Raw genomic sequence first — 25,839 nt, forward strand, 5'->3', positions numbered from 1 at the left:
TTTGCTTCAACTTTTTTTAATTAAAATAATATTCATCCCTCCTGTCAAAATACACTGGAGCAAATCTACTTTTGTAGCATGTGCATTATTTTCAACACATCAAAGAAACCACACTACTGTGACAAAACATGAATAAATAAGCACATTAAAACATTTAAGTTACAATAACAAGTATTTTAATTATAGGAATGGGCAGTTTTATTCACCTAGAAATTCTGTGTCGAAGGCTGATTAAGACAATTGGGAACCTACTGTAGATAACATGTTTACAATCTAACTACAGTACATTTATGATAAACCACAGGCACTGTCTATAGGATTGTACTAATGCTACATCAGGTTTAAGTCAAAATTCCCTCCGGCCCCTTCACCACTTGTATTTTAACATTCATGAGGATCTTGCTCCTTCTGTGTGCAAGACAGAAAAATACCTTTTGCAATAGTTCAGATTTCTAGAATACTTATAATCGTGAAATAACCATGAGATATTCAAGTCCTTGCAATAGACTTTTGCTGCACAAAGATGCTGTTCCATAAAATGAAAATATAGATTTAAGATTTTCTTTTTTTCTTAAAAAAACTTAATTCGGGGGCAGTTTTCTCAGATGGCAGTGAAGACAATCTTAGGGCAAGATGCAAGTTATTATCCCACTGACCATTCCACTTCACTACAATGCATACTGACAGGGAACTCCTGAAGTGTGTGGTATGGCATGTGCTTAAATTGTGTGGAGTGTACAACTCCTGTTTACTTGGATTAAAAACAACTGGAACAGGGCAGGTTCGAGCCAGTTGTCATCAACTTCGACTACATTGCCACCAGCCTAATACATTCTACCATAATTAATATTGCACATTGGCCTGCTCAGTAGCTGCTGCTCCAGTAGCTTAATGCAAACATCCAGGATTACCCAGATTATTTGAAAACCTCAAATCCCACATTGTTAAAGACTCCATACAAAACTGCAGATACATTTTAAAGGACTTTTGGTCTTGGATCATAACTTAAAAGTGTTCCCCTTCGTCAAGGTTACAAAGTTCAGAGACCACCAGTGGCTAAATCTGGATTATCCTTGTCTGGCACTGAGAAAACATCTCCTTCAACTGGGGGTGCTGACTCTCCGTTACATTTTCAGGGGTTCGCTGGACCTTTGCCACAGCAAAGTTTACCCCCTGGATTAGTCCTGCCTGGGTCATGCTTGCTACCTGGACCATTGAACTTCGGATCTTAGCGAATGGTGAAACAGCACTGCTGCCTGCATCTTCTGGTTGGGAAGGAGAAGACGCTGTACACCCAGCCTCCTCTTCAGATGGATTGGACACACAGGCTGGATTGTCCGGAGGTTCCACTGAAAGGAGGGGTAGGCGAGAGCTAGCCGAGGATACGTCCAGCTTGGAGGGTCTTGGTAAATGCATCTCAGTTTCTTCTGCCTTAACGTTGGATGTTACTCCAGAGCCACTGTTGCTTTGTTCTTGCTGCTTCTGATGGAAATCCAGATCTGCAACACTAACGTCCAGAGATTTATTCTGTGCATCTTCTAAAAACTGGTGACAATAGGCGTCAATGGGAGTGTTGAAATCAACAAGGACATCCTCGTCAGCAGTTGGCGCTGCATCAGAAGGCAGTGCATTTATCAGAACTTCACCCTGGTGTTCAGGATTATTCTGAGTTAAGTGGATTTCTGAAGTATTGTGTGGAATATTAAAATCTGTGCTGCCGATCGAATGTGATCGGCTGCTTAACCGTGAACGAGGTCCAGTGGCGACAATGCCGCAGCTGGGAAGCACGTAGTCGCACTGTCCGACATCTTCAGCGTCCGAGAGCTGGCATTCTTCATCTGATTTGGAATTGGAGAGATAGCCATCAGATTCATAAGAGTCCGTATCAGAAGAGATCTCAAGATCCGAATCAGTTTCCTCTTTGACAGCCACAGGGGAATCCAAGCTCCCCAGACTACTGTCCGATTTCCACAGGTTCACCCGTAGATTTGGTTTTAAGAAATTAACCTTGACGTCCGGTTTTGAAAAGTTGCCCAGTTTCCGCAAATTTCCAATGGTCACATTGGATTTGGTTTGTTTGACTTTCTGGTTAAAGGAAGAAAACTTGTTGATAAGAAAGTTCTTGCCTTGGGTTAAGCTTGTATTGCTTGTTACTCGACTTTTGGAATGAATCCCAAGGATGTCTTCATGTGGCTTACTGCGCTTCCTGCAAAATAACATGGAATTCAGTCATTCGCCTTTGAAAGATTTTACTTGGGTAACACTGCAAAAAAGAGTAAATGCTTCATGACTTGAATGCTAGAGTAAATGAGCCTGAATGTTAGTCTAAACGCAGTTGTGGGTTGGGAGAAATTACTGTAACCACTTGACAGCTGCTTAATTGAGCTTCTTTCAAGTGAGGCATGATTGTAATTAAACAAGGCTGTCTACCTGCAATTCAGTCTGCGTATTGTGAAGTGCTTTAATAATATGTTGATTTTCAACCAAGATTGTAAAAAGTATTTGTGAGGACGCAACTGAACCTGGCAACAGGGAGTGACAGAAAATAAACATCACCGCCAGCACAATGCTACCTACTCTGCAGGCCAAAATGTGTTGAAAAGTAGGTAGCCCTGGAGAACAAAGGTGCTAGCTAAAGGTAGACGTACTTCAATGACAAACAACAATAGAAGTTACCCTCACAGTGTGCTGGCTCAGAAGCTAATTTAGCTTAACATTTTACACCAGACACTACTTAGTGTGACTATTATCAAATAACATTGGAGGTTGATCTGAAAGCATTGCTGTGAGTGGAAGCAAGGACAGAACACGAGTGTGCACGTTCTGCCAAACACTTGCTCTCGGTCCACCTTGGTCTGCTGGATCTCCCAGTCACTAACCATCTTAACTCTCCTTCCCATATCAACCTCTGTTCTGGGCCTTCTCCATTGCCAGAGTGAGGTCACACACAAAATTGAGATTAGCACCTCATATTCCAATGGGGGAGTTTACAACCCAATGGCCTGAACATTGAATTCTCCAATTTTAGCTTCCTCAGCACATTCCCCACCCCCACCCCCTTCCCTGTGCCACGCACAGACACGCACTCATTTCTCCCACTATCTCACCCCCGTTTTCTCGTTATATCCCTTCCTCTGGCTTCACCTCTCACTCCAATTCTCACCTCACACCACCTTTTGTCTTCTTTTCATCTCTGGGATTTATCCACCCATCTACCAATCAAACCCTTCTCACCTGTATCCACCTATTTCCCATAGACTTAGGCCCACTCCTACCTCTTCACTTTCACTCCCACTTAGTCTGAAAAATGGTCCCGACCCAAAACCTATCCATGTCCCCAGGGATACTGCCTGACACACTGTTACTTTAGCACTTTTGTTTGAAAGCAGAAATAAGGAGGAGCCAGACTATGAAAAAATGGATGAGAAGTTTAATAAAAAAAATATGAGAAATAGTTTTTAAATTGAGTTGTTTTTTAAATCCAAGGAATACTCAAATAAAAAAAACAAGATTTCAATTCTGACTGAACTTCAAATTAAAAATAGAGCTTTGCAAAACAGATATCATTTTTAATCCACTTTTGGTACTTTAGAATGACAATTTGTTGAGGTTTGATCAATGGCTCCAACTGAAAGTTATTGCAAAGAATGAGGTACGGAGTACTGGATATAGTGCTAAACAGTAGCTTAAAGAGGCATTTGAGACTTTTTAAATGAAAGTAGTTCAGCAGTCTCTCTGTGCCTCAGCCATTAATATAGAGGCATTTCAAATGATCCCCTTTGTGTTTCTACCCAATCACACAGGCATCTTGAGCAAGACAGTAACACCTCACCTCTCCAACTTCTTCTCCAGAATTGGCACATCTATTCCAAGGCCCTGCTTTGTAAGCTGCAACATTTCTGCAATGCACTGTAGGGTGTCTGCAAACCAATTAAAAAGATAATTATCATCGCCATCTTATTTCTGAAGGCATTGATTTCTTGCTCACCATGATTGCAAAGCCCACAGGCCTTTCCCCAAGTGTATGTCATTCATGCACACACTGATGGGCACAGCATAAATCTTGTCTCCTTACATCAAAGCCAGACTCTCTTGATCTATACTCATTGGCATCTCACTGAATGAACTGGTTGAGGTTTCTGGAGAAATCATGGAACGTGCAACCATTGCAGGTGAGAAACTGGAGTGAAACCCTTTCCTCAGAATCTGTAGATTAGTTATGGTTAATTCAGTTATTTATTGGATGGTATCTCAATAAACTACTTAATGCAGTCAAGAACGAATTTGGTCTCATCCAGTGCCTATATGTGGACATGAGCAGTAATGACGAAGAATTCTGAATCTTTTGTTAACTTCAAGCCCAGGAACTTAGAGCAGTTTCTCTCATTTCTCCCCCTGCCCTCCACACCTCCTCAGCAAGGCCCCAGTTGAGATTAGCCCCCCCCAAAAAAATCACATTTATAATGAACACTGGAAATGATAAATCCGTGGCCCTATTAACTGTATTGATAAAGATTTACATGAATTCCCTCATTCCTAACACCTCACTTAGAGCAATATCCACTCAGTATTGGCCCCAGAACTGCAAGTGTGGATTTGTAACGTTATTGCAGTCTGTCTAAAGAAGGGTCTCAATCGGAAACGTCACCCATTCCTTCTCTCCAGAGATGCTGCCTGTCTCGCTGAGTTACTCCAGCTTTTTGTGTGTAACTTGTTATAAATACACAGGTTGATTTGAACATTAAACAATTTCTAATATAGGATAACTGAAAGATGGAATTCCTACTGAATATCAGTTGAGATCCAGATAGAAATCAACTCCTATGCATCTCAAACGTGCAGAATGTTTTTTACTGCATGTAGAATTTTGGTGTGGATGTTACAGTAAGACTGCCTTTACTTGTATTTTAAGCATTGCTGATTATTATAGATTAAAAACGCCAACTAAAAATTGTGGTAATGTTTAACGATCTGCAGAGTGATGCAATTAGGAATAGTGAACAAACATTTTTGATGTACATACACTTGTGGAACATCTCTTATACAGCTGCCACTACAACAATGAAACAACTAAACAAGTACAGCATTTTGTTTTGGAACAGAAGTGCTTTACCTTTTCCATCTTCTTCAGGGTTTCGAGTCACAGCTCTCAATGTGTGGAAGTACCCGCTAATTCCGTTGTGCTTGTAATGGAGTCTCATACAATTAAACTTGGGCTTCCCAAATAAAGTGGGCTCTGGTCCTTTATGTAAAACAAACCATGACAAAATGTATCTTCATTGCTACAGATTACAATACAGAAAATCAATGCTTTTGTATAATAAAGTCACTATCTTAATCATTCCCCCCACTCCCTCTAGAGTAAATCCAAGCTTTGTTATAACTGTACCCTTGACAATGAGAACAGACACAATAAGCTGGAGAAACTCAGCGGGTTAGGCAGCATCTCTGGAGAGAAGGAATAGGTGACGTGTCAGATCGAGACCCTTCTTCAGACCTGAAACGTTAACTATTTCATTTCTTCAGAGATGCTGCCTTGAGTTAATCCAGCTTTTTGTATCTGTCTTCAGTTTAAACCAGCCTCTGCAGTTCCTCCCTACACACTGGACCATGAGATGCAGTTGAGGCTCTATCAACAGTGGAAGAGGGTAATCCACAGTTCTGGAAGAAGTTGACAGAATCCTCAACAGCATCTCATATTTCCTGCACTTCTCCTGCAGAGGGCAAGGGCGAAGTTTCCCTGGTGTCCAGTTTTCATCTCACTGGCCTCCACATTCAACAGATGAACCTCTGTCATCTTCAATGACATCCCACCACCAGATACATCTTTCCTTCTTTTTAATTCCGAAATGGTTGTTTCCATTTCAGGCACTGGAAGCTGCCAAATAAACCTGTACATTCATCACAGAAAGCAGCAATGGCAATCAGTCAACAACATGAAGACAAACGTACCGATTTCAATCCTCTCCAAATCCTCCAAGTTGAGTCTCTGATACTGGTTCACTTTTTCAACTTCATCATCATAGCTGCCAAGAGAGAGAACACGTGCCGGATTACAAGCCAACCAAATGCACAAGTGAACCGACTAAAACAATGTCACTTGTTGGCAATTTAGTAAACAAAATGGTTGTGCAATTTATTCGTTTAACCGTCTATGGAAGCAGAGAATGATTTTCAGCAAGTTGGGCATCTACTCACTAGGCAACATAGTAGGCACAATTGGAGAGGAGAAGCAGGACATCAACATCTCTGTGAGTGGCATCAATAAGGCTGCAAAATAATTTTTCAACCAATATAAATTTAAATGTGAATTAACAGTCCTTTCCAAACACATAAATATTTAATTTAGCAAATGTGAACACTCTGGGGAAAAAACTCACTCATTGGGATATTCAATTGCAAACTTTAAAATTAGGTATTTGCATTCACTGGTTAGAAATAATACAATAAATAAATCAACTCTACTTATTACAATTGTGGATATCACCATTGATCTAAAGAGCAAAGAAACCCCATCCCTCTCTCAACTAGACTACACTAGAGATACAGTGTGGGAACAAACCCTTTAGCCCCGTCGAGTCCATGCCGACCAGCAATCACCCTGTACACTAGCACTATCCTGCACATTTGGGACAATTTGCAGAAGCCAATTAACCTACAAACCTGTATGTCTTTGGAGTATGGGAGGAAACTGGAGCACACTGAGAAAACCCACGTGGTCACAGCGCCGTACAGACAGCACCCATAGTGAGGATTGAACCCAGGTCTCTTGCATTGTAAGGCAGCAACTCTACCGCTGCGCCGGCCTTCAACTATGTGCTTCAAAATCAGTGGCGCACTGAAGGACTCTTTACGGACAGGCAGACAAACAGCCATGGTCGTTAATAGTCACTTAAAGCGCAAGCCGAGTGTGAAAGGTAAACAATGGTCTTAGGCCTGCCACAGGCTTCTCTCATCCTTCTCCATTCTTAGCCATTGAGATCCATTCCACTCCAAACACAATGAAAACCAGTGCCAAACCTGAACTTTTACTTAGGCACAAATTATTCATTAAAAATAACCATGATTTAAAAACCATAAGAACATTTTATACAGTTAGTTCAGCATTTAATTTTAAGTAGGCATGCTTTACTTCGATTAGTTCCAATCAAAGTGAAATCCATTGTTGGCACACTGCCCCAGAACCCAAATAGCTGCAAAGAGCCAGGTTGTCCTAATCAGAGGACTTGGAATCAAAGCACAGCCTTGGTCGATAGCGGAGCTCAGCTGGCCACTGTAGGTCATCAACCCCGATGGATTTATCAACATGTTCTGGCTCCATTAGTGCAAAGCTTCCACCGAAGTCCCATAGCACAAAGGATGCCAACCTCGGCAGGATATCAGCTCCAACAGAAGCTCAGATTGGCAATGCAAGAGATATCCAAGTAATTGTAACATTTGTTATTATTACTATAATGCTAAAGTGCAATGAACAATAACCCCCGGAGTGGTGTGTGTGTGTGTCGCTCCGATCAACACCTGCAGGATGGACATGACTGCACTGATGGGAGGGGAGCATGCTGCCTGGATTGCATGGCTTTTGTTATGGGAAGAGATTGGATAGGCTGGATTCATTTTCCCTGAAATGAAGGAGGCAGAGGGATGATCTAATAGAAGTGTAGAAAATTATGAGGGGCTGAGATTGGGGAGATAATCAGAATCTGATTCCCCAGGGAGAGGGAATAAACAATAAAAGGGCATTGGTTTTTAGTGAGAGGATAAATGAATATTTATTGTTGTATATGGAATATGCCAGAGGAGCTAGTGGAACCAGATACAATTATTATATTCAGGCATTTAGACAGTCACTTGTATATGCAAGGCAGAGAAGAATATGAAAGTAACGTAGGAAAAAGGGATTAGTGTATGTGGGCAAAAATATTGGCATGGGTGTGGTGGGCCGGGCCAGGCCAGTTTCCATGCTGTACGATTAACTATGCCCCTATGGATGTAATGTCTCAATGCACAACTACAGGTGAAAGAAAAAGATAGATTTAGCTGCTAATGGTAAAAATCTTGTTGCAACGTTAATTCTCAAATAGCTAAAAATCCATTCTGATACATTTGATGTGCAACATCACCATAAAAAGACTAGAAAACTGCATCTTCAATTCCACGGATAAGAAAACAAAGTTGTGGTAGTAAAACAAAAGCACACATCAGTCAAAATGTGTTTTCTTCTGATATTCCAATCAAACTATTGTTTTTAATCACCTATTCTTTTCTCAATCTAAAATTTGGCTTTTCATTTCAACAAATTTATGATGAATTTCATTCTCAATTTTCTTTAACAACACACTCTTTCAGGACATAACTCAGCCTCAATATTATTCCAAGCACATCACCACAGGGCTAAAGGCCACTTTTAACTTTCATTAAAAATTCAGCCTTCGAGTAACTAACTCAGCCATCAATTTTGCTTTGCCGTGTAGATTAAACCATTTTAGATTGCTCTGCTGCTACTTTCCGCATCCAATCAAGAAATGCAGTTTGCAATTCATCAATATTTAATTCCCTGGAATGAAGAATTGCCGATGGATGTATTTTGTGATTACACACCTTGGATCGCAATCTATCAGAGACCAGCCCCCGTGGAATTTCTCATTGTCTGGTAACAATAGTTTCATGTAATTTTGCAAGAGGAAGCTGATCTGCTCTTGGTGGCTCCTCCGATTCCGTTTGTGTAAGGCTTCATGTTCTTTCTCCTTGCTGAAGATGGAGTAGAGATCTTCAGTCACTGGGATGCCCTGCATTGGATCTAATTAAACAGCAACATTATGCGCAACCACAAATACAATTTAACAAAGTACAGACCCAGCAAGGAATATATATTAGAAGTCATGCATAAGGATCATCAGGGCAGACAAATCAATATTCATTAACAAAGCTAATAACAACGATCAAGACAGATCTTGAATTCTTGATTCTATTGTCAAATATATTAAAGAGGAAGCGGAACTGTTCCTGGTGGCTCCTCTGAGTCTGTTCGTGCAATGCTTCCTGCCTTGCGGCACAGTGACACTGCGGTAGAATTGCTGTCTGACAGCACCAGCGGTCCCGGGTTCGATTCTGACTAGGGGCGCTGTCGATACAGAGTTTGCATGTTCTCCCTGTGACTGAGTAGGTTTTCTCTGGGTGCTCCGATTTCTTCCCACATTCCAAGAACATGCAGGTTTGTAGGTCAATTTGGCTTCTGTAAATGGCCCCAAATGTGTAGGATAGAACTAGTGTACAGGTGATCGTTGGTCAGCACGGACCCGGTGAGCCGAAAGACACTGTATCTCTAAACTCAACTAAATCAAATCGTCCCTGGGGTAAATAACAAGAACACTAAAAAATTATGCTTCAAGGAGGTTGAGAGTTTAAACAGGAAACTCTTATAAAATGTCTTACATATTATCTAATCTAGACATGTTCCTACCAATTTTGCCTGTGAAATTTGGAAAGAGTAAGAGTAATTTTTGAATACATTGCTCCAGTTTGAGGAACGTTATGCCTCAATGATGTTCATCAGCAATGTTACAGCACCACTACTGCTTTGAAGATTGTCATTATTGTGCACCAGGCTTACAGTAAAAAATGAAATACAAGATCGATCCAATAATGAGAATATGTGAATGCCTGTAGTAGAAATGAAATATTTGACATGTATTGATGCAGAAGCTGAGATTGTGCTAGCCCCACTCACACTGTCCTCCAACTTTACTCTGGCTGATGCATCCAGACTATCTATTCTCCCCAGTGCATCGAGCCACAGCAGATTAAATATTAGTACATCTTATAAATAATTTAGCACTAGATGTTTCATCTATATCTCTATCCGCTGCTGTATGCACTCGATGCACAATAACAAAATGCTTAAGAATAGAAAAACGAAAAGGAATTGAAGCCAAAATTTGCAGATGCTGGAAATTTGGAATAATAACAGAAAATTCTGCAAGCATACAGCCAGGCAGCAGCAGTGGGGATAGGTCGATAACCCTTTACCTGAAATATAAAAGTGAGAGGAAAATATTTTCTAGTCTGCCGAAGGGAAGGTGTGGAGAGGGCAGAGGGAATTCCTGAGTAGTTAAGGTAACAATTACTTAAACAAAAAATAGTTGGATACTGAATAATGGGGAAAAAGTGACAAATGCAGTCTCATATGCAGAGGGTAAAGAAAACAAATTTCCAAAATTAATATGGATGAGCCAGCAGGCTATTTCCCAACTATCAATCTAGAATTTAAGAAATAGTCCCAGGTTAAGTGGTTATTCACTTTATTCCTTTATTTACAATTGCACATCATTGAATCTCTCCATTTCAAGGGGGCATGGATGCTTAGTTGCCCAATCGCTTCAAGACCCAAACTGATATTTTGTTTGCCTTTAAGAGAAATCACGGTAAAGGAATTGTGCAGAAAAGTGGTCTTAAGGTAGAGGATCTGCCATGATGGTATAGGCTTTGGGGAGACATGAAAACAATGTACTAGAAACATTCAGCAAGTCATGCAGCATCTGTGGATAGGGGTGGTTTCTGTTTCAGCTCGAAGACCTCTCAGTTCTGTTCTATTAAATGTTTTCTTACCTGCTAGGCATATTATATTTGTAGGTACACAAAATTGCTGGGGAAACTCAGCGGGTGCAGCAGCATCTATGGAGCGAAGGAAATAGGCGACGTTTCGGGCCGAAACCCTTCTTCAGACTGATATTCCTTTGATATTCCAGCATCTGCAGTCCCCTTTTGAACATATTATATTTTTATTTTGATTCTCAATTTCTACTTGCGTCCCAACTAGTAAATCAATATATTGGAATCAGAGGGGTTTGGGCAGTTTTACATCCGACCATGCTGCCACAGTGGACGGCAAGATTCATGATTCACAGTGGTGAGCAACTATAGATCAGTGTTACATGACTCTGGAAATAGATTGTCAAGCTGCCTTGAGAACTGATGGCTCAGACTATTGACTAAGTTACAGGAAAGAAGCAAGAAAGGAATAAAACCCACTAACTAAAAGATGAGATCATAGCCCATTTAGCGGTTTTAACCAATTATACATGAAGGTCTGGTCGCCCCATTACAGGATGGATGTGAAGTTTTGGAGGAGGTGTAAAGGAGGTTTACCAGAATAACTTTAGACTGCAGCGATACAGCATAGAAACAGGCCCTTTGCCCCACCGAGACCTCACGACCAGCGATTACCCTGTACACTATCCTACACACTAGGGACAACTTACAACTTGACCAAAGCCAATTAACCGACAAACCTGAACGTCTTTGGAGTTTGGGAGGAACCCGGAGCACTTAGAGAAAACCCACGCAGTCACAGGGAGAATCGGCAGACTCCATGGAGAAACAGTACCCATAGTCAGGATCAAACCCAGGTCACTGGCACTGTAAGGCAGCAACTCTACCATTATGCTGCCTCAATGCTGCCTAGATTAGGGAGTATTACCTACAAGGAGAGATTGGACAAGTTTGGATTGTTTTCACTCGAATGTTAGAGGTTAAGATGAGACCCGATACAAGTATATAAAATGAGAAACATAAATAGGGTAGACAGTCAGAGCCCTTTTCCCCAGGGGAAATTGTCAAAGACATGAGGGTTTAGCTTTACAATGGGAGGGGTAAAGTTCATAGGAGATGTGCACGCCATATTTATTTTTAATATCGACAGTGGTGGGTGCTCGGAAGAAACTGCCAAGGGTGGTGGTGGATGGCTGAGAGCGATAGCAGCATTTAAGAGGCTTTTATATACGCAGATGGATGTGCAGGGAGTGGAGGGATATGGACCAAATGCTGGCAAGTGGGACTGGTGTAGCTGAGACATGGTGGCCGGTGTGGGCAAGTTGGGCCTGTTTCCACACTATATAACTGTGATAATGCATTGTAAATATCTCCCATGAACATTATATAGTGTTAAGAATTATGCCTATGGTTAATTGTGTGCGCAAAATAGAAATGTATTTTACTTCTGATAATCTGAACAAGGACTTTTAAATTGTCCCCTGCTCCAGAATCAGACTTCTTTGCTGAAGAAGATTAAGAGACCCAGAGGAAATACACACAAACAGAATTACCTTTGCATTTTTCATTACACATCAGGATTTATGTATTGTCTCTTACCTATGACCGCCTGTCTGTATGCATCACGGAACCGATTGAGGTAATACCGATTGGCAGAATTATAACCATCTTTCATCATTCCTGCAAGCTTTCGTTCTCCAGTTCTTGTGAAGTCACCCTACCATTAAAGAGGGCAGGAAGAACATAACACTCACTCTGTTGGTTGGGTCAGTTCCAAAATTAACAAAACCAGATTTGCTAACTTCAGATTTGTGTGTATTGGTCTTGAAGTTTTAAACTCAAATCTTTGCTTAAGTTTTGAGTTTAAAACTTCAAGACCAATACACACAGCACTTGGTTCATGTTCACAACTTAGTATAATCTGTTCGGAATTGGTTTATGAATGACAACCAAGATTTGTTCTTGATTCGTGTTAAATTCCTCCTCTTTGCAAGGAAAATTAAAGGGCAATTAGAATGAGTGACAGTGACCGAAAGCAGCTTATCTCAGGGACCAATTCCACCATCATATACATCAAATAGATCACGCCATCACTTGCCAACAATCAGCCTCTCAGTGCACACCTCTGCCCGAGGTCATCTGCTGCCGGCTCTGATCTGTCTTGGACTTTTCTTGCTTCCAGTCCCCGCCCCTCACTACAATCAGTCTGAAGAAGGGTCCCAATCAAAATCGTCACCTATCCATTTTCTCCAGAGATGCTGCCCGACCCACTGAGTACTCCAGAATTGTGTCTATCCACTCGTTCCCACCTCTGCCGATCTCCTTCCTTGGAGACATTGAGGAAACACTAGGCACAGTTTCATTGAGTTTACAGCTGTCAACCTGGTGTTTCTACCTCAGCAGAAACAAAGTCTCCCGCCCCTGGACAGGGCCCGTGATGAATCCCCAACCTACATGTCAACCCTAATGGAAATCATTAGATCTGACATTATACTGATCACTAGTTGCCCAAAACTCATCTCGTACCAAGCTGCCCAGGAAGTTAGAAGTGAAGACTCAAGTGGTTCATTTTTAGATAGCAACAAAAGCAAAGTCACTTGATCCACCTTGGTCATCAGTCTTGCCAGTCATCCCCTTCGTTCCCTCCACTGCTCCACTCTCATCTCCTCCATAACATTTGTTCTCACTTTCACACTGCCGTGTTTTCCCAGACCACAGCTGGGAGGTGGGTCTTGCCGCAACAGCCGACATTTATTGACCATCCCTAAATGTCAGGGAGAAGGTTGTGCCAAGTCACCCTTTAACCACTAATGCCCTTCTAGTGAAGGTTCTCCCACAATGACGTTGATTAAAAGGTTTCTGGATTTAGAGCAACAAAGATGAAGGATCGTACCCCTACACATGTTGTGCAACGTGACCGGAGATACCTGCAGGTGATGATGATCTTTATGATGAAGATAGACAAAAAGTTCTTTTAGGAAGGAGATGAGGAAGAATTTCTTTAGTCAGAGGGTGGTGAATCTGTGGAATTCTTTGCCACAGACGGCTGTAGAGGCAAAGTCAATGGATATATTTAAGGCAGAGATAGATTCTTGATTAGTACAGTTGTCAGAGGTTATGGGGAGAAGGCAGGGGAATGGGGTTAGGAGGGAGAGATAGATCAGCCATGACTGAATGGCGCAGTAGACTTGATGGGCCGAATGGTCTAAATCTATCTCTATCCCTTATGATCTGAAAGTGCTGGAGTAACTCAGCAGGACAGGCAGCATCTCTGGAGAGGAATGCCTGATGTTTCCGGTCGAGACCCTTCTCAAGACTGACAGTCAGGGGAGATGGACACTGAACTATTGCTCTGGCTCTTCTTGGTGTCTGACCTGCTGTCAGAAAAGTCTAGCTGAGCTACTACAGACACTCACCCGACTTACACAACTCACACTTACGTAAACAATACTGTACTTAGCCCCTCGCGCAATCAAGGCAGTTTGTAATTTCCACAACACTATTGTCTTTCAAGTTTATATTGGAAACAAGCCGTCAATGCTTACCCAGAATGCCTCTCGCCTTAGAAATTGCCCCAACTGATGGGTTCATGATTAGTAAGGGCATCAAAGGTTACAGGGGAGATGGCAAGAGAATAGGATTGAGCGGGAAAAATAAATCAGCCATGATCGAATGACGGAGCAGACTTGATGAGCCAATTGGCCTAATTCTTCTCCTGTCTTATGGTCTTTAACAAATGGGTACAATGTCGTACTGTTCAGTAAATTCAATTGGGCCACAGTGACATGTAGCCTGCGGTTATAAGGAGTGTGGCAACAGCTGCATTGTAATATTGTAGAACTGAACTAGCCAGTTAAACTGTTAACAAGGCTTCACAATCTAGCCAAACCCTCAAGTTCTCCACACAAATTCGGAATATAAAACTATATAAAAACAGAAGTGAGCACTAGATGCCTGTCGAGAGCAAACCACCACCAAACATTTGGATGGATTGAATGTTACCTTTAAAGCAGCTGTCCCAGCGTACTGCCTGCTAATGACATCTCCATTGTTAGCCCACATGATCTGATAAATCCGATAGCACTTTGGAGGCAGCGGCTGCTCAGGCGGCATCACTCCCAGTTTCTTCAGCTGAGAAAAAATGGCGGAGTCAAGTTTAATTATCGGTGAGGAGGCAAAGCACAAAGTGCTAGAGGAACTCAGTGGGTCAGGCTGCACCTGTGGAGGGAACGGACAGGCAACATTTGGGGGTCATCGTCGGAAGAAGAGTTCTGACCCAAAATGCCGCCTGTCCACTCCCTCCATGGGTGCTGCCTGACCCACTGAGTTTCCCCAGCAACTTATGTTTTTATAAGACGTAACATCACACCCCAAACAAAGCACAATTGACCTCAGACTCGACTGTCAAAGGACATCAGAGTGTCTAATTGATGGTATTTACTATCACAGCAATTATTTTATTAAGCAACACAAACTTTTTTTTTTAATGTAATTTTGAAAACAAGTTGAATACAATACAATACAATACCTTTTATTTGTCATTTGAACCTCACATGAGGTTCAAACGAAATTTGGTTTCTGCAGCCATACAAAAAAAGAACCAAGACACACACCAACACAATTCAATTCACATAAACATCCATCACAGTGAGTCCTCCTCACTGTGATGGAAGGCAAAACTTGTCTCTCCCCTGCTCTCCATTCCTCTCCCGAAGTCGAGGTCAAAGCCCCCGGCGGGCGCTAGCAAGTCCGCGGCCACTCAAAGCCACGCCGGGCGATGTAGGGCGGGGGAAATAAAATATACTTGACAGATTTCCTCTTTATGTGTTCATTATGAAGGAGGATGTTGTAGATGGGGATTCAGGGGAGGGTCAGTGGAATTCTAGAAAAGGTGGGGGGCTTGCTGGCCTTAAAAGTGAATTACAATAGAAAAGGTGGAAGGCAAGGGAGGGAATTACTGGGGTTCTGACAGAAATGGTCAAACCTTCTCTGTCCACAGGCAAAGTGCCAGATGGCTAGAGGATAGCAAATGTGGTTCCTTTATTGAAGGGCAATAGGAATAAGCCAGGTAATTACAGGGCAGCGAGTCTAATGTCTGCGGTAGACACAAAATGCTGGAGTACCTCAGCGGGACAGGCAGCACCTCTGGAGAGTAGGAATGGGTAAAGTTTCGGGTCGAGACCCTTCTTCAGACTGATGGCCAATGAGTCCAATGTCAGCATCAGGAATGGATCTTCTACCTACTCCAGTACAATATGAAGTTTCAAGCAGACTTTTCTATTCCCCATTTCGTCCCACCCTTCCCTCCGTTTCCCAACAAATTTGAAGCAATGGTTGGATATCAATATTTAATGCTTTATTTAAGTCAGCTCGTTGAAATAGGCCCATATCCACTCCAAATGGGGAAAGAAATGGCTCTCCCCAAGACTAGCAGGGAGGATAATCTCAATGTTGTCTAAAGTTAATGTGAATTCTCATCTCCAGAGGGGGGGGGGGGGGAGACCATGTGCCATTTATATGACCACAATCCTTCACAAGGGATTAATTTATTCAATGTAGTGATGGAACAAAAAGAGAAAAGAAATCTGAAAGGAAAGCTATGCAATTATACAAGTAATCAAATGTACAACTTAATGCGACTGTGCTAGCAAAGCAATGTTGACCTGATGATGGTCCTAATGTGGAGTTTTTAAATTATTTATAGCATCACTGATTACCTTCTGCTATTCCCTGCCTCTGACGGCCTAAATGCAACAGGTTATAAAAACATAGAAAATAGGTGCAGGAGGAGGCCATTCGGCCCTTTGAGCCAGCACCGCCATTCATTGTGATCATGGCTGATCGTTCCCAATCAATAACCTTCTCCCCATATCCCATGATTCTACTAGCCCATGGAGCTCTATCTAACTCTCTCTTAAATCCATCCAGTGATTTGGTCTCCACTGCCCTCTGTGGCTGGGAATTCCACAAATTTACAACTCTTTGGGTGAAAAAGTTTCTTCTCACCTCAGTCTTAAATGGCCTCCCCTTTATTCTAAGACTGTGGCCCCTGGTTCTGGACTCGCCCAATATTGGGAACATTTTTCCTGCATCTAGCTTGTCCAGTTCTTTTATAATTTTATATGTTTCTATAAGATACCCCCTCATCCTTCTAAACTCCAGTGAATGCAAACCTAGTCTTTTCAATCTTTCCTCATATGACAATCCGCCATCCCAGGGATCAATCTTGTGAACCTACGCTGCACTGCCTCAAGGCCCTCAGATTTCATTTACTTTCCCCCCAATTTATACTCCTTTTAGGCTAGGATTTATTCAACGTTTGCCTACATTGTTCAGGTAGCCTCAGCTATAATGACCTTATCCAACTGTGAATGTGCTGCTTTAATCGGTGTTGATCCGCTGTCAGACAGCATGCACTAATTTATGACATTGCAGTCAGCTACATGAGTAAATAATTTGTTTTGCCCTGGTTCTCCGTCTTGCAATAACTTCATCTTGCAATAACTTTCCCAGCCTGTCCGTGAAAAGTAATCTGCAAGGATTAATACAAATTATGCTCTGATAAATGGCATTACCACCTGACAAATGGTCAATATGTCACAGCTATAAAATTAACTGTGCAAGCATACCACCATTTCACGGACATATCACACAACAGACTCTTGAAACCCAACCTTACTTCACTCGACTCAGTTCAACACCCTCTGTTCAAGAACAAGGATGTAATGCCGAGGCTTCAGAAGGCATTGGTCAGACTGCAGGTGGAGTATTGTGAGCAGTTTTGGGCCCGATATCAGAGGAAAGATGTGCCTGCGTTGGAGAGGGTCCAGAGGAGGGACCAGGGATCATTGGATTAACATATGATGAGCATTTGACGGCACTGGACCTGTACTCTCTAGAGTTTAGAAGGATGAGGGGGTTCCTCATTGAAACTTACCGAATAGTGAAAGGTCTAGATAGAGTGGATGTGGATAGGATGTCTCCAAGATTGCAAGAGTCTAGGACCACAGGACACAGCCTCAGGATAAAAGGACATGCCTTTAGAAAGAAGATGAGATGCAATTTCTTTAAAAGGGTGGTGAATCTGTGGAATTAATTGCCACAGATGGCTGTGGAGGCCAAGTCATTTGGATACTTTTAAAAGGAGAAGGAAAGATACACAGCCATGATTGAATGACGGAGTAGACTCGAGGGGGTGAATGGCCTAATTCCGATCCTATGTCTTATGAACTGTGTATTGACCAGGTTAAAACGTATCTGGGAGCGAATGTATCTGTGCAATAACACGGAAAAAAGAGATGCAAGACTTTATTACCAATTTGATACTGTATAAAACAGGTGGAAGATCCAATGTTTATATGAGCAATTTAAAAAAATGTTACCAATCTGGACATCACTGGCAAGAACAGCGTGTACTGCCCATCCGCAATTGTCTTTGAGAAATGGGTGGTGGTCAGACATCCCGTTGTATAACTGCAGTCCTTCTGGTGAGGGTGCGCCTACAATGCAGCTGGGGAGAGAGTCCCAGGACGTTGATTAAGAACATGAGATAGAAACGGCGAGGCCACTGAGGCCCCTCAAGCTTGCCACACCAGACCTAGCTGATTCACCATACACTGCATCACTTCTGTGCAAGTTCTCAATTGGCCAAAACACCCTGATCTTTCAAAAGCGTTTCCCCATTAAATACCACCAATGACCAAGCCTCTACATCCCTACGTGGTAGAGCAATCCAGAGATCAGCCACCCTCGGTGAGAAGTTCCTGGACACGTTAGTTTTAAATGGCCATCCCTCATCTTAGAACCATGTCCCCTTCTTCGAATTTCTCCCTTGAGTAGAAACATGTCAACGTCTACCCTGTCATATCCCCTCAGGACATGTTTCAATAAGGTCACCCAGCCTTCTTCTCAATTCCAAACGATAGCAATCAAAGTTATTTAGCTCCTTATGATGGGACAAATCTTGCACTTGGAATTAGTGATGATTCGCTTTTGAAATGTCTCCAATGCCAGTATACACCTTCTAACATAAAGGACCAAAATTGAACAGTATTCAGATATAGCCTCACCAGTATTTGTAATACAACTTTCTGTTTCTAAACTCCAACCTCCTTGCAATAAATGCCAATATGCCACAATTTTCTAACCACTTGCTGCAACTGCCTATTTTTTTTTGGAGATTCATCCTTCAGTACTTTGCCCTTTTGCAATCTAGCTCCATTTAAACACCAATGTGCCTTTAGATTCATCTCGCAAAAGGATGTCTCATTTTCCAGCATCAAACTACATTTGCCAAATTATCGCCCACTTACTCCACCAAACAATATCTAGTTAGTCATTCTGCAAACTTCGATGCTTTATATCCTGCCTCCTCCTCAAGATCGTTTATATAAATCATAAATAATTCAGATAACTGATCCTTGAGACACTCCACTAGTTACATGCTTCCTGGCTGAAACATGTTTACTCTGACTCAGGCCCATACGAAGCTTTTCAAAAAGGGGGGTGGCATGATAGGATTACAAAAATCGTAATGTGATCAGTCTGAAGAAGGGTTTCGGCCCGAAACGTTGCCTATTTCCTTCGCTCCATAGATGCTGTTGCACCCGCTGAGTTTCTCCAGCATTTTTGTGTACCATGTGAAATAATGTGCGCGTTGCGCACATCGCGAGCTCAAAGCGTGAAGTCCCTCGATGCCAGGGTCCAGGGCCCGCTTCAGGGTCCAGGGCCCGCTTAAGGGCCCTGGAAGCTCAGGGGTTTTAGATGCTCTCTGATGTATTCTGATCCTTATTTTGGAGCATTTTTGCACCAAATTTATGACCAATATTTCAGAAATTAACAGGAACCTGAGAGGTAGCTTTTTCACACAAAGGGTGCTGGGTGCATGTAACGAGTTGCCAGAGGAGGTAGTTAAGGCTGGGACTATCCTAATGTTTAAGAGACATTTGGACACGTACATGGATAGGACAGATTTAGATGGATATGGGCCAAACGGGTGTGAGTGGGACTATTTAGATGGGACATGTCGGTCGGTGTGGGCAAGTTGGGCTGAAGGGCCTGTTTCCACACTGCATCACTCTATGACTAAAAAGTGAAGAAGAAAAATGCATGTAGATAAGTAGAGCAGATTTGAAAGAGGAGTGAAATGTAAAGGCAGAGAGAGGTTTATGGGTGGAAAGGAACATAGGAAAGGAGGGGGGAGAGTGGGTTTGGGCAGATGGGTGAAGGGAAAATAGTCACAAAGTGCTGGAGTAACTCAGTGGGTCAGGAAGCATCTGCGGAGAATATGAATAGGCGACGTTTCAGAGTGCTGGAGTAACTCAGCGAGTCAGGCAGCATCTGTGGAGAACATGGATAAGTGACATGTCACAGAGTGCTGGAGTAACTCAGTGAGTGAGGCAGCATCTGTGGAGAACATGGATAGGTGACATGTCACAGAGTGCTGGAGTAACTCAGTGAGTCAGGCAGCATCTGTGGAGAACATGGATCGGTGACATGTCACAGAGTGCTGGAGTAACTCAGTAGGTTAGGCAGCAGCTCTGGAGAAATGGTATAGATTATATTTCGGGTCAAGACCGTTCTTCAGTAATATTCATGATGTGACATGCATAGAGATTCCTGAATGTTAACCAAACCATTGTGAGCTACTTTGTTACGGTGCTTGCCCTCTCCTATAACGTCTCTGCTGCCTTGGGTGATGCAGGACAGGACACAAGCTTTGGGACACGGTGTGCAGCTGTTGCCGTCTGCCCCAGCCTGGTAAAAACCTGGATGGAGTGGATTTGGAGAGGATGTTTCCACTAGTAGGAGAGTCTAGGACCAGTGGCCACAGCCTCGGAATTAAAAGACATTCCTTTAGGAAGGAGATGAGCAGGAATTTCTTAAGTCAGAGGGTGGTGAACTGTGGAATTCATTGCCACAGACAGCTGTGGAGGTCAAGTCAATGGACATTTTTCAGGAGGAGATTGATAGATTCTTGATTGATACGGGTGTCAGAGGTAATGGGGAGAAGGCAGGAGAATGGGTTTGAGAGGGAAAGATAGAGTCATAGAGTGATACAGTGTGGAAACAGGCCATTCGGCCCAGCATGTCCCATCTGCACTAGTCCCACCTGCCCACGTTTGATCCATATCCCTCCGAACCTGTCCTATCCATGTACCTGTCTAACTGTTTCTTAAATGTTGCGATAGTCCCTGCCTCAACTACCTCCTCTGGCAGCTTGTTCCATACACCTACCACCCTTTGTGTGAAAAACATAACCCACAGATTCCTATTAAATCTTTTGCCGTTCATGCAACATCCTCATAAATCTTCACTGTACCCTTTCCAGTTTGATGACATATTTCCTATAACATGGTGCCCAGAACTGAATACAATACTCTGAATGCGGCCTCACCAACTTCTTATGCAACTGCAACATGACTTCCAAACTTCTATACTCAGCCTGACCCACTGAGTTAATCCAGCACTCTGTGAAACGTCACAGAACAGGGCAAGATTAGCAAGTTTGCTGATGATACAGAAGTGAGTGGTTTTGCAGATAGTGAAGATGGTTGTGAAAGATTGCAGCAGGATCTGGATCAATTAGCCAGGTGGGCAGAGGAATGGTTGATGGTTGCATGGTTCCTTGAAGGTCGTGTCGCAGGTGGTCAGGTATATCAGGTGGTCAAAAAGTATTTTGGCACTTTGGCCTTCATCAGTCAGAGTATTGAGTATAGAAGTTGGGAGGTCATGTTGCAGTTGTATAAGACTTTGGTGAGACCGCATTTAGAATATTGTGTTCAGTTCTGGGCACCATATTATATGAAAGATGTCAAACTGAAAAGAGTACAGAGATCCCCATCCTGGATCAGTCCAATCAGGGTTGTGTCATCCACAAACTTGAGAAGCTTGACAGAGGTGTCTGTGGAGGTGCAGTCATTGGTGTGGCGAGAGTAGAGGAGAGGGGAGAGTACGCATCTTGCGGTGCTCCTATGCTGAGCGTTTGCGGGTCCGAGATATGCTTTCCCGCCTCACATGCTGCTTCCTGTCTGTCAGAAAGCTGGTGATCCACCGACAGAGGGGTTCAGGCACAGTCAACTCAGAAAGTTTGGACCCGACCTACCCAACATCGCCGCTGGACCCGACCTACCGGGTACTGCCGCCGGACCCGACCTACCCAACATCGCCGCTGGACCCGACCTACCGGGCACCACCGCCGGACCCGACCTACCGGGCACCGCCGCCGGACCCGACCTACCCAACATCGCCGCTGGACCCGACCTACCCAACATCGCCGCTGGACCCGACCTACCGGGCACCACCGCCGGACCCGACCTACCGGGCACCGCCGCCGGACCCGACCTACCCAACATCGCCGCTGGACCCGACCTACCGGGCACCACCGCCGGACCCGACCTACCGGGCACCGCCGCCGGACCCGACCTACCCAACATCGCCGCTGGACCCGACCTACCCAACATCGCCGCCGGACCCGACCTACCCAACATCGCCGCTGGACCCGACCTACCGGGCACCGCCGCCGGACCCGACCTACCCGGCATCGCCGCTGGACCCGACCTACCGGGCACCGCCGCCGGACCCGACCTACCCGGCATCGCCGCTGGACCGGGGCTCCCCCAACATGGCCGCCGCAACGCACCCGACTAATCTCGCCGCCCCACCGCTATGGCCGACCCGCGCCGCCCCGCCGACTATCCACCCACCGGGATCTCCCACGCATCGCCCGCGGACCCCGACTCAACCGCCACGGGACTCCGACCATCGGGTCCGGTGACCCGCGCTACTCCACCCCCCTCCAGCAACCCACAGCCGTCGCCTTACCTGGAGCCTGGACTCTGCACTGGGCCTGGAGCCTCCACGCTGCTAACTCCCAGTCTCCTGGGCTTAACTCCACTGGGTCCTAGTGCCCGTCTGCCCAGCCTTGCTAACCTCAGTGGCTGTTCCACTGACTCTCCCCCAACTATGTCACCACCGCTCTTCCCCACCCACATTACAGCCCTCTCACCCCCCCCCCCCCTGACCACCCACCACCCCTCCAACACCCACAACCCCCCCCCCCCTACACATCGCCCCGTCCCCAGTCCACCCACCTGCCTTCCTCTGGCCCCAACTCCCACCCCTGCCGGGTGTTCACCATCCCCCCCGACCTCTCCCTCTCCCACACCGAACGGTCTGTCCTCAGCAGAGGTCTTACCTTTGTCCCCCTCCGTCCCCATCTCAATGAGTTCCGCGCCCACCACGACTTGGAGCGCTTCTACCGTCGCCTCCGCCTCACAGCGCACTTCCATGGGAAGGAGTCCTCGCCCCCCAATGATGACCCTTTTTCCCATCTCCAACGCACCCCCTCCTCGTGGAACCCCCCTCATAAAGTCCCGGCTCTGGAACTCTTTATCCAGAACTGCCGCCGCGATGTCAACCGCCTCAACTTCTCCACTCCCCTGTCTCACTCCAATCTCTCTCCCCCTGAACGCACTGCCATTGAATCACTCCGCAAAAACCCAGATGGGATTATCAAACCAGCCGACAAGGGAGGTGCCGTGGTAGTCTGGCGCGTCGATCTCTACAAAGCTGAGGCCACGCGCCAACTCTCGGACACCTCCTCCTACTTACCCCTGGACCATGACCCCACTGACGAGCACCAGGCCACCATCTCCAGCACCATCACCGACTTCATCAACTCCAATGCCCTACCCGACCGAGCCTCCAACCTCATCGTTCCCCAGCCCTGCACGGCCCGTTTTTACCTTCTCCCCAAAATCCACAATCCCGGCAGCCCATTGTCTCGGCTTGTTCGTGCCCCACCGAACTCATCTCCACATACCTTGACTCCATACTATCCCTTGGTCAAATCCCTTCCCACCTATGTTCTAGACACCTCAGACACTCTCCGCCGCCTCCGCGCATTCCACTCTCTAGGCCCTCACCCCCTCATCTTCACCATGGATGTCCAGTCAGTCTACACCTCCATCCCCCACCAGGATGGCCTCAAAGCCCAGAGCTTCCTCGACCAGAGGAGCAACCTATACCCAGCCACTGACACTCTCCTCCGCCTAGCGGAGTTGGTCCTCACCCTCAACAACTTTACGTTTGACTCCTCCCATTTCCTGCAAACACAAGGCATAGCTATGGGCACACGCATGGGCCCCAGCTACGCCTGCCTCTTTGTCGGGTACGTTGAACAATCCTTGTTCAATATGTACCAGGGCCCCATCCCCGACCTCTACCTCCGTTACATTGACGACTGCTTTGGGGCCACCTCCTGCACCCACACACAACTGACTGACTTCATCCACTTCACCACCAACTTCCATCCGGCACTCCAATACACCTGGACCATTTCCGACACTTCCCTACCATTCCTTGACCTCACCATCTCCATCGCAGGGGATATACTTCTGACCGACATACACTACAAACCAACTGACTCGCATGGCTATCTGGACTACACGTCTTCCCACCCTGCCCCCTGTAAAGACTCCATCCCCTACTCCCAATTCCTCCGCCTACGCCGCATCTGTACCCAGGATGAGACGTTCCACACCAGGGCATCGGAAATGTCCTCGTTCTTCAGGGAACGGGGATTCCCCTCCGCCACCATAGATGAGGCTTGCACCAGGGACTCATCCATACCCCGCAACACTGCTCTCTCTCCCCATCCCCGCACTCGCAACAAGGGCAGAGTCCCCCTAGTCCTCACCTTTCACCCCACCAGCCGGCAAATACAACAAATAATCCTCCGCCATTTCCGCCACCTCCAACGTGATCCCACCACTCGCCACATCTTCCCATCTCCCATGTCTGCCTTCCGCAAAGACCGCTCCCTCCGCAACTCCCTTGTCAATTCTTCCCTTCCCTCCCGTACCACCCCCTCCCCGGGCACTTTCCGTTGCAACCGCAAGAAATGCAACACCTGTCCCTTCACCTCCCCCCTCGACTCCATTCAAGGACCCAAGCAGTCGTTCCAGGTGCGACAAAGGTTCACCTGTATCTCCTCCAACCTCATCTACTGCATCCGCTGCTCTAGATGTCAGCTGATTTACATCGGGGAGACTAACCGGAGGTTGGGCGATCGTTTCGCCGAACACCTCCGCTCAGTCCGCAATAACCTACCTGAACTCCTGGTGGCTCAGCACTTCAACTCCCCCTCCCATTCCGACCTCTCTGTCCTGGGTCTCCTCCATTGCCAGAGTGAGCAACAGCGGAAATTGGAGGAACAGCACCTCATATTCCGCCTGGGTTGCTTGCGTCCGGTTGGCATGAACATTGAATTCTCCCAATTTTGCTAGCCCTTGCAGTCTCCTCCCCTTCCTTAACCCTCGAGCTGTCTCCTCCCATCCCCCCGCCCTCGGGCTCCTCCTCCTCCCTTTTTCCTTCCTTCTCCCCCCCAACCCCCATCAGTCTGAAGAAGGGTTTTGGCCCGAAACGCATTTTTGTGTACCTTCGATCTTCCAGCATCTATGGAGGCATGCACAGGCAGGCATCCACAGATCTATTGGCCCAATATGCAAAATGCAGATGGTCCAGCAGAGGGATTGTGATATTTTTCAGCTTGGCCAGCATAAGCCTTTCAACGGTCTCCATGACTACAGAGGTCAGTGCGACAAGCCTGTAGTCATTAAGACCAGTAATCCTTACCTTTTTGGGTACAGGGACAATAGTGGAGACTTTGAAACAGGCAGGAGACTGGTTAACAATGAGTAATTGGGTGTGGAGTGGTGATTAGAGTGGGGTGGGTGTAGAAGGGCCCAGTCTTTGCAGACTGAGGTCAGGCTGTGAGGTTTTGGTTGGGGTGGGAAAGGGACCACTCTTTTCATACTGGAGACTTGCCATAAGTAGGTGTGAAGTGGTGAATGGGAAGGAGAGGGTGCAGGGTCCATTCATTGCAGACTGGGTACCAGGGTTACGTTTCTGATTTTCAAACCTGCAGTAAAACTCATTCAGGTCGTTCGTCAGCTGACGATTGTCCAAAGAGCGCGGAGCTTTCCTCTTATAGCTGGTGATTTCTTGCATGCCCTTTCCAAACTGAAGAAGAGTCATTAGCTGAGAACTTGCTCCTCAACTTCTCAGAGTACCTTTCCTTGGCAGCTCTGATTCCTCTTCTCAGCTCTTTATCGATTAGGCTATCTTTTAACTCTTTAACGATTAGGCTATCGGCTTGACACATATTTGCCCCCAACCCCCCCCAATCTCGAAATCTGTATATAATGATCCCATTAAATTGTGTATTTATGTCACAAACTAAGGAATTCATATTTTTCAGTATTGTTATCAAGCAATAGAAAGCAGTTC

General features: G+C 45.2%; 1 protein-coding gene across 3 annotated transcripts in view; it reads right to left on the bottom strand.

Moving 5' to 3' along the window:
* Window positions 1-25,839, bottom strand: part of inpp5f (inositol polyphosphate-5-phosphatase F) — a 170,335-nt gene continuing 144,496 nt past the window's right edge. Inside the window, exons 13-20 of one of the 3 annotated variants that reach the window (XM_033033830.1) lie at window positions 14,551-14,679; window positions 12,148-12,265; window positions 8,599-8,797; window positions 6,199-6,270; window positions 5,953-6,026; window positions 5,114-5,242; window positions 3,833-3,920; window positions 574-2,206 (exon numbers count right to left, since the gene is read on the bottom strand). In XM_033033830.1, the coding sequence (XP_032889721.1) occupies window positions 1,057-2,206; window positions 3,833-3,920; window positions 5,114-5,242; window positions 5,953-6,026; window positions 6,199-6,270; window positions 8,599-8,797; window positions 12,148-12,265; window positions 14,551-14,679 (1,959 nt within the window). In that variant the 3' untranslated portion in view covers window positions 574-1,056. Of the gene's footprint in view, window positions 2,207-3,832; window positions 3,921-5,113; window positions 5,243-5,952; window positions 6,027-6,198; window positions 6,271-8,598; window positions 8,798-12,147; window positions 12,266-14,550; window positions 14,680-25,839 lie in introns of all 3 variants that reach the window. The other 2 variants (XM_033033832.1, XM_033033831.1) reach the window with 2 other exon arrangements.

Source organism: Amblyraja radiata, chromosome 15, assembly GCF_010909765.2.
Source record: "Amblyraja radiata isolate CabotCenter1 chromosome 15, sAmbRad1.1.pri, whole genome shotgun sequence".
In the NCBI taxonomy this organism is placed as follows: domain Eukaryota; kingdom Metazoa; phylum Chordata; class Chondrichthyes; order Rajiformes; family Rajidae; genus Amblyraja; species Amblyraja radiata.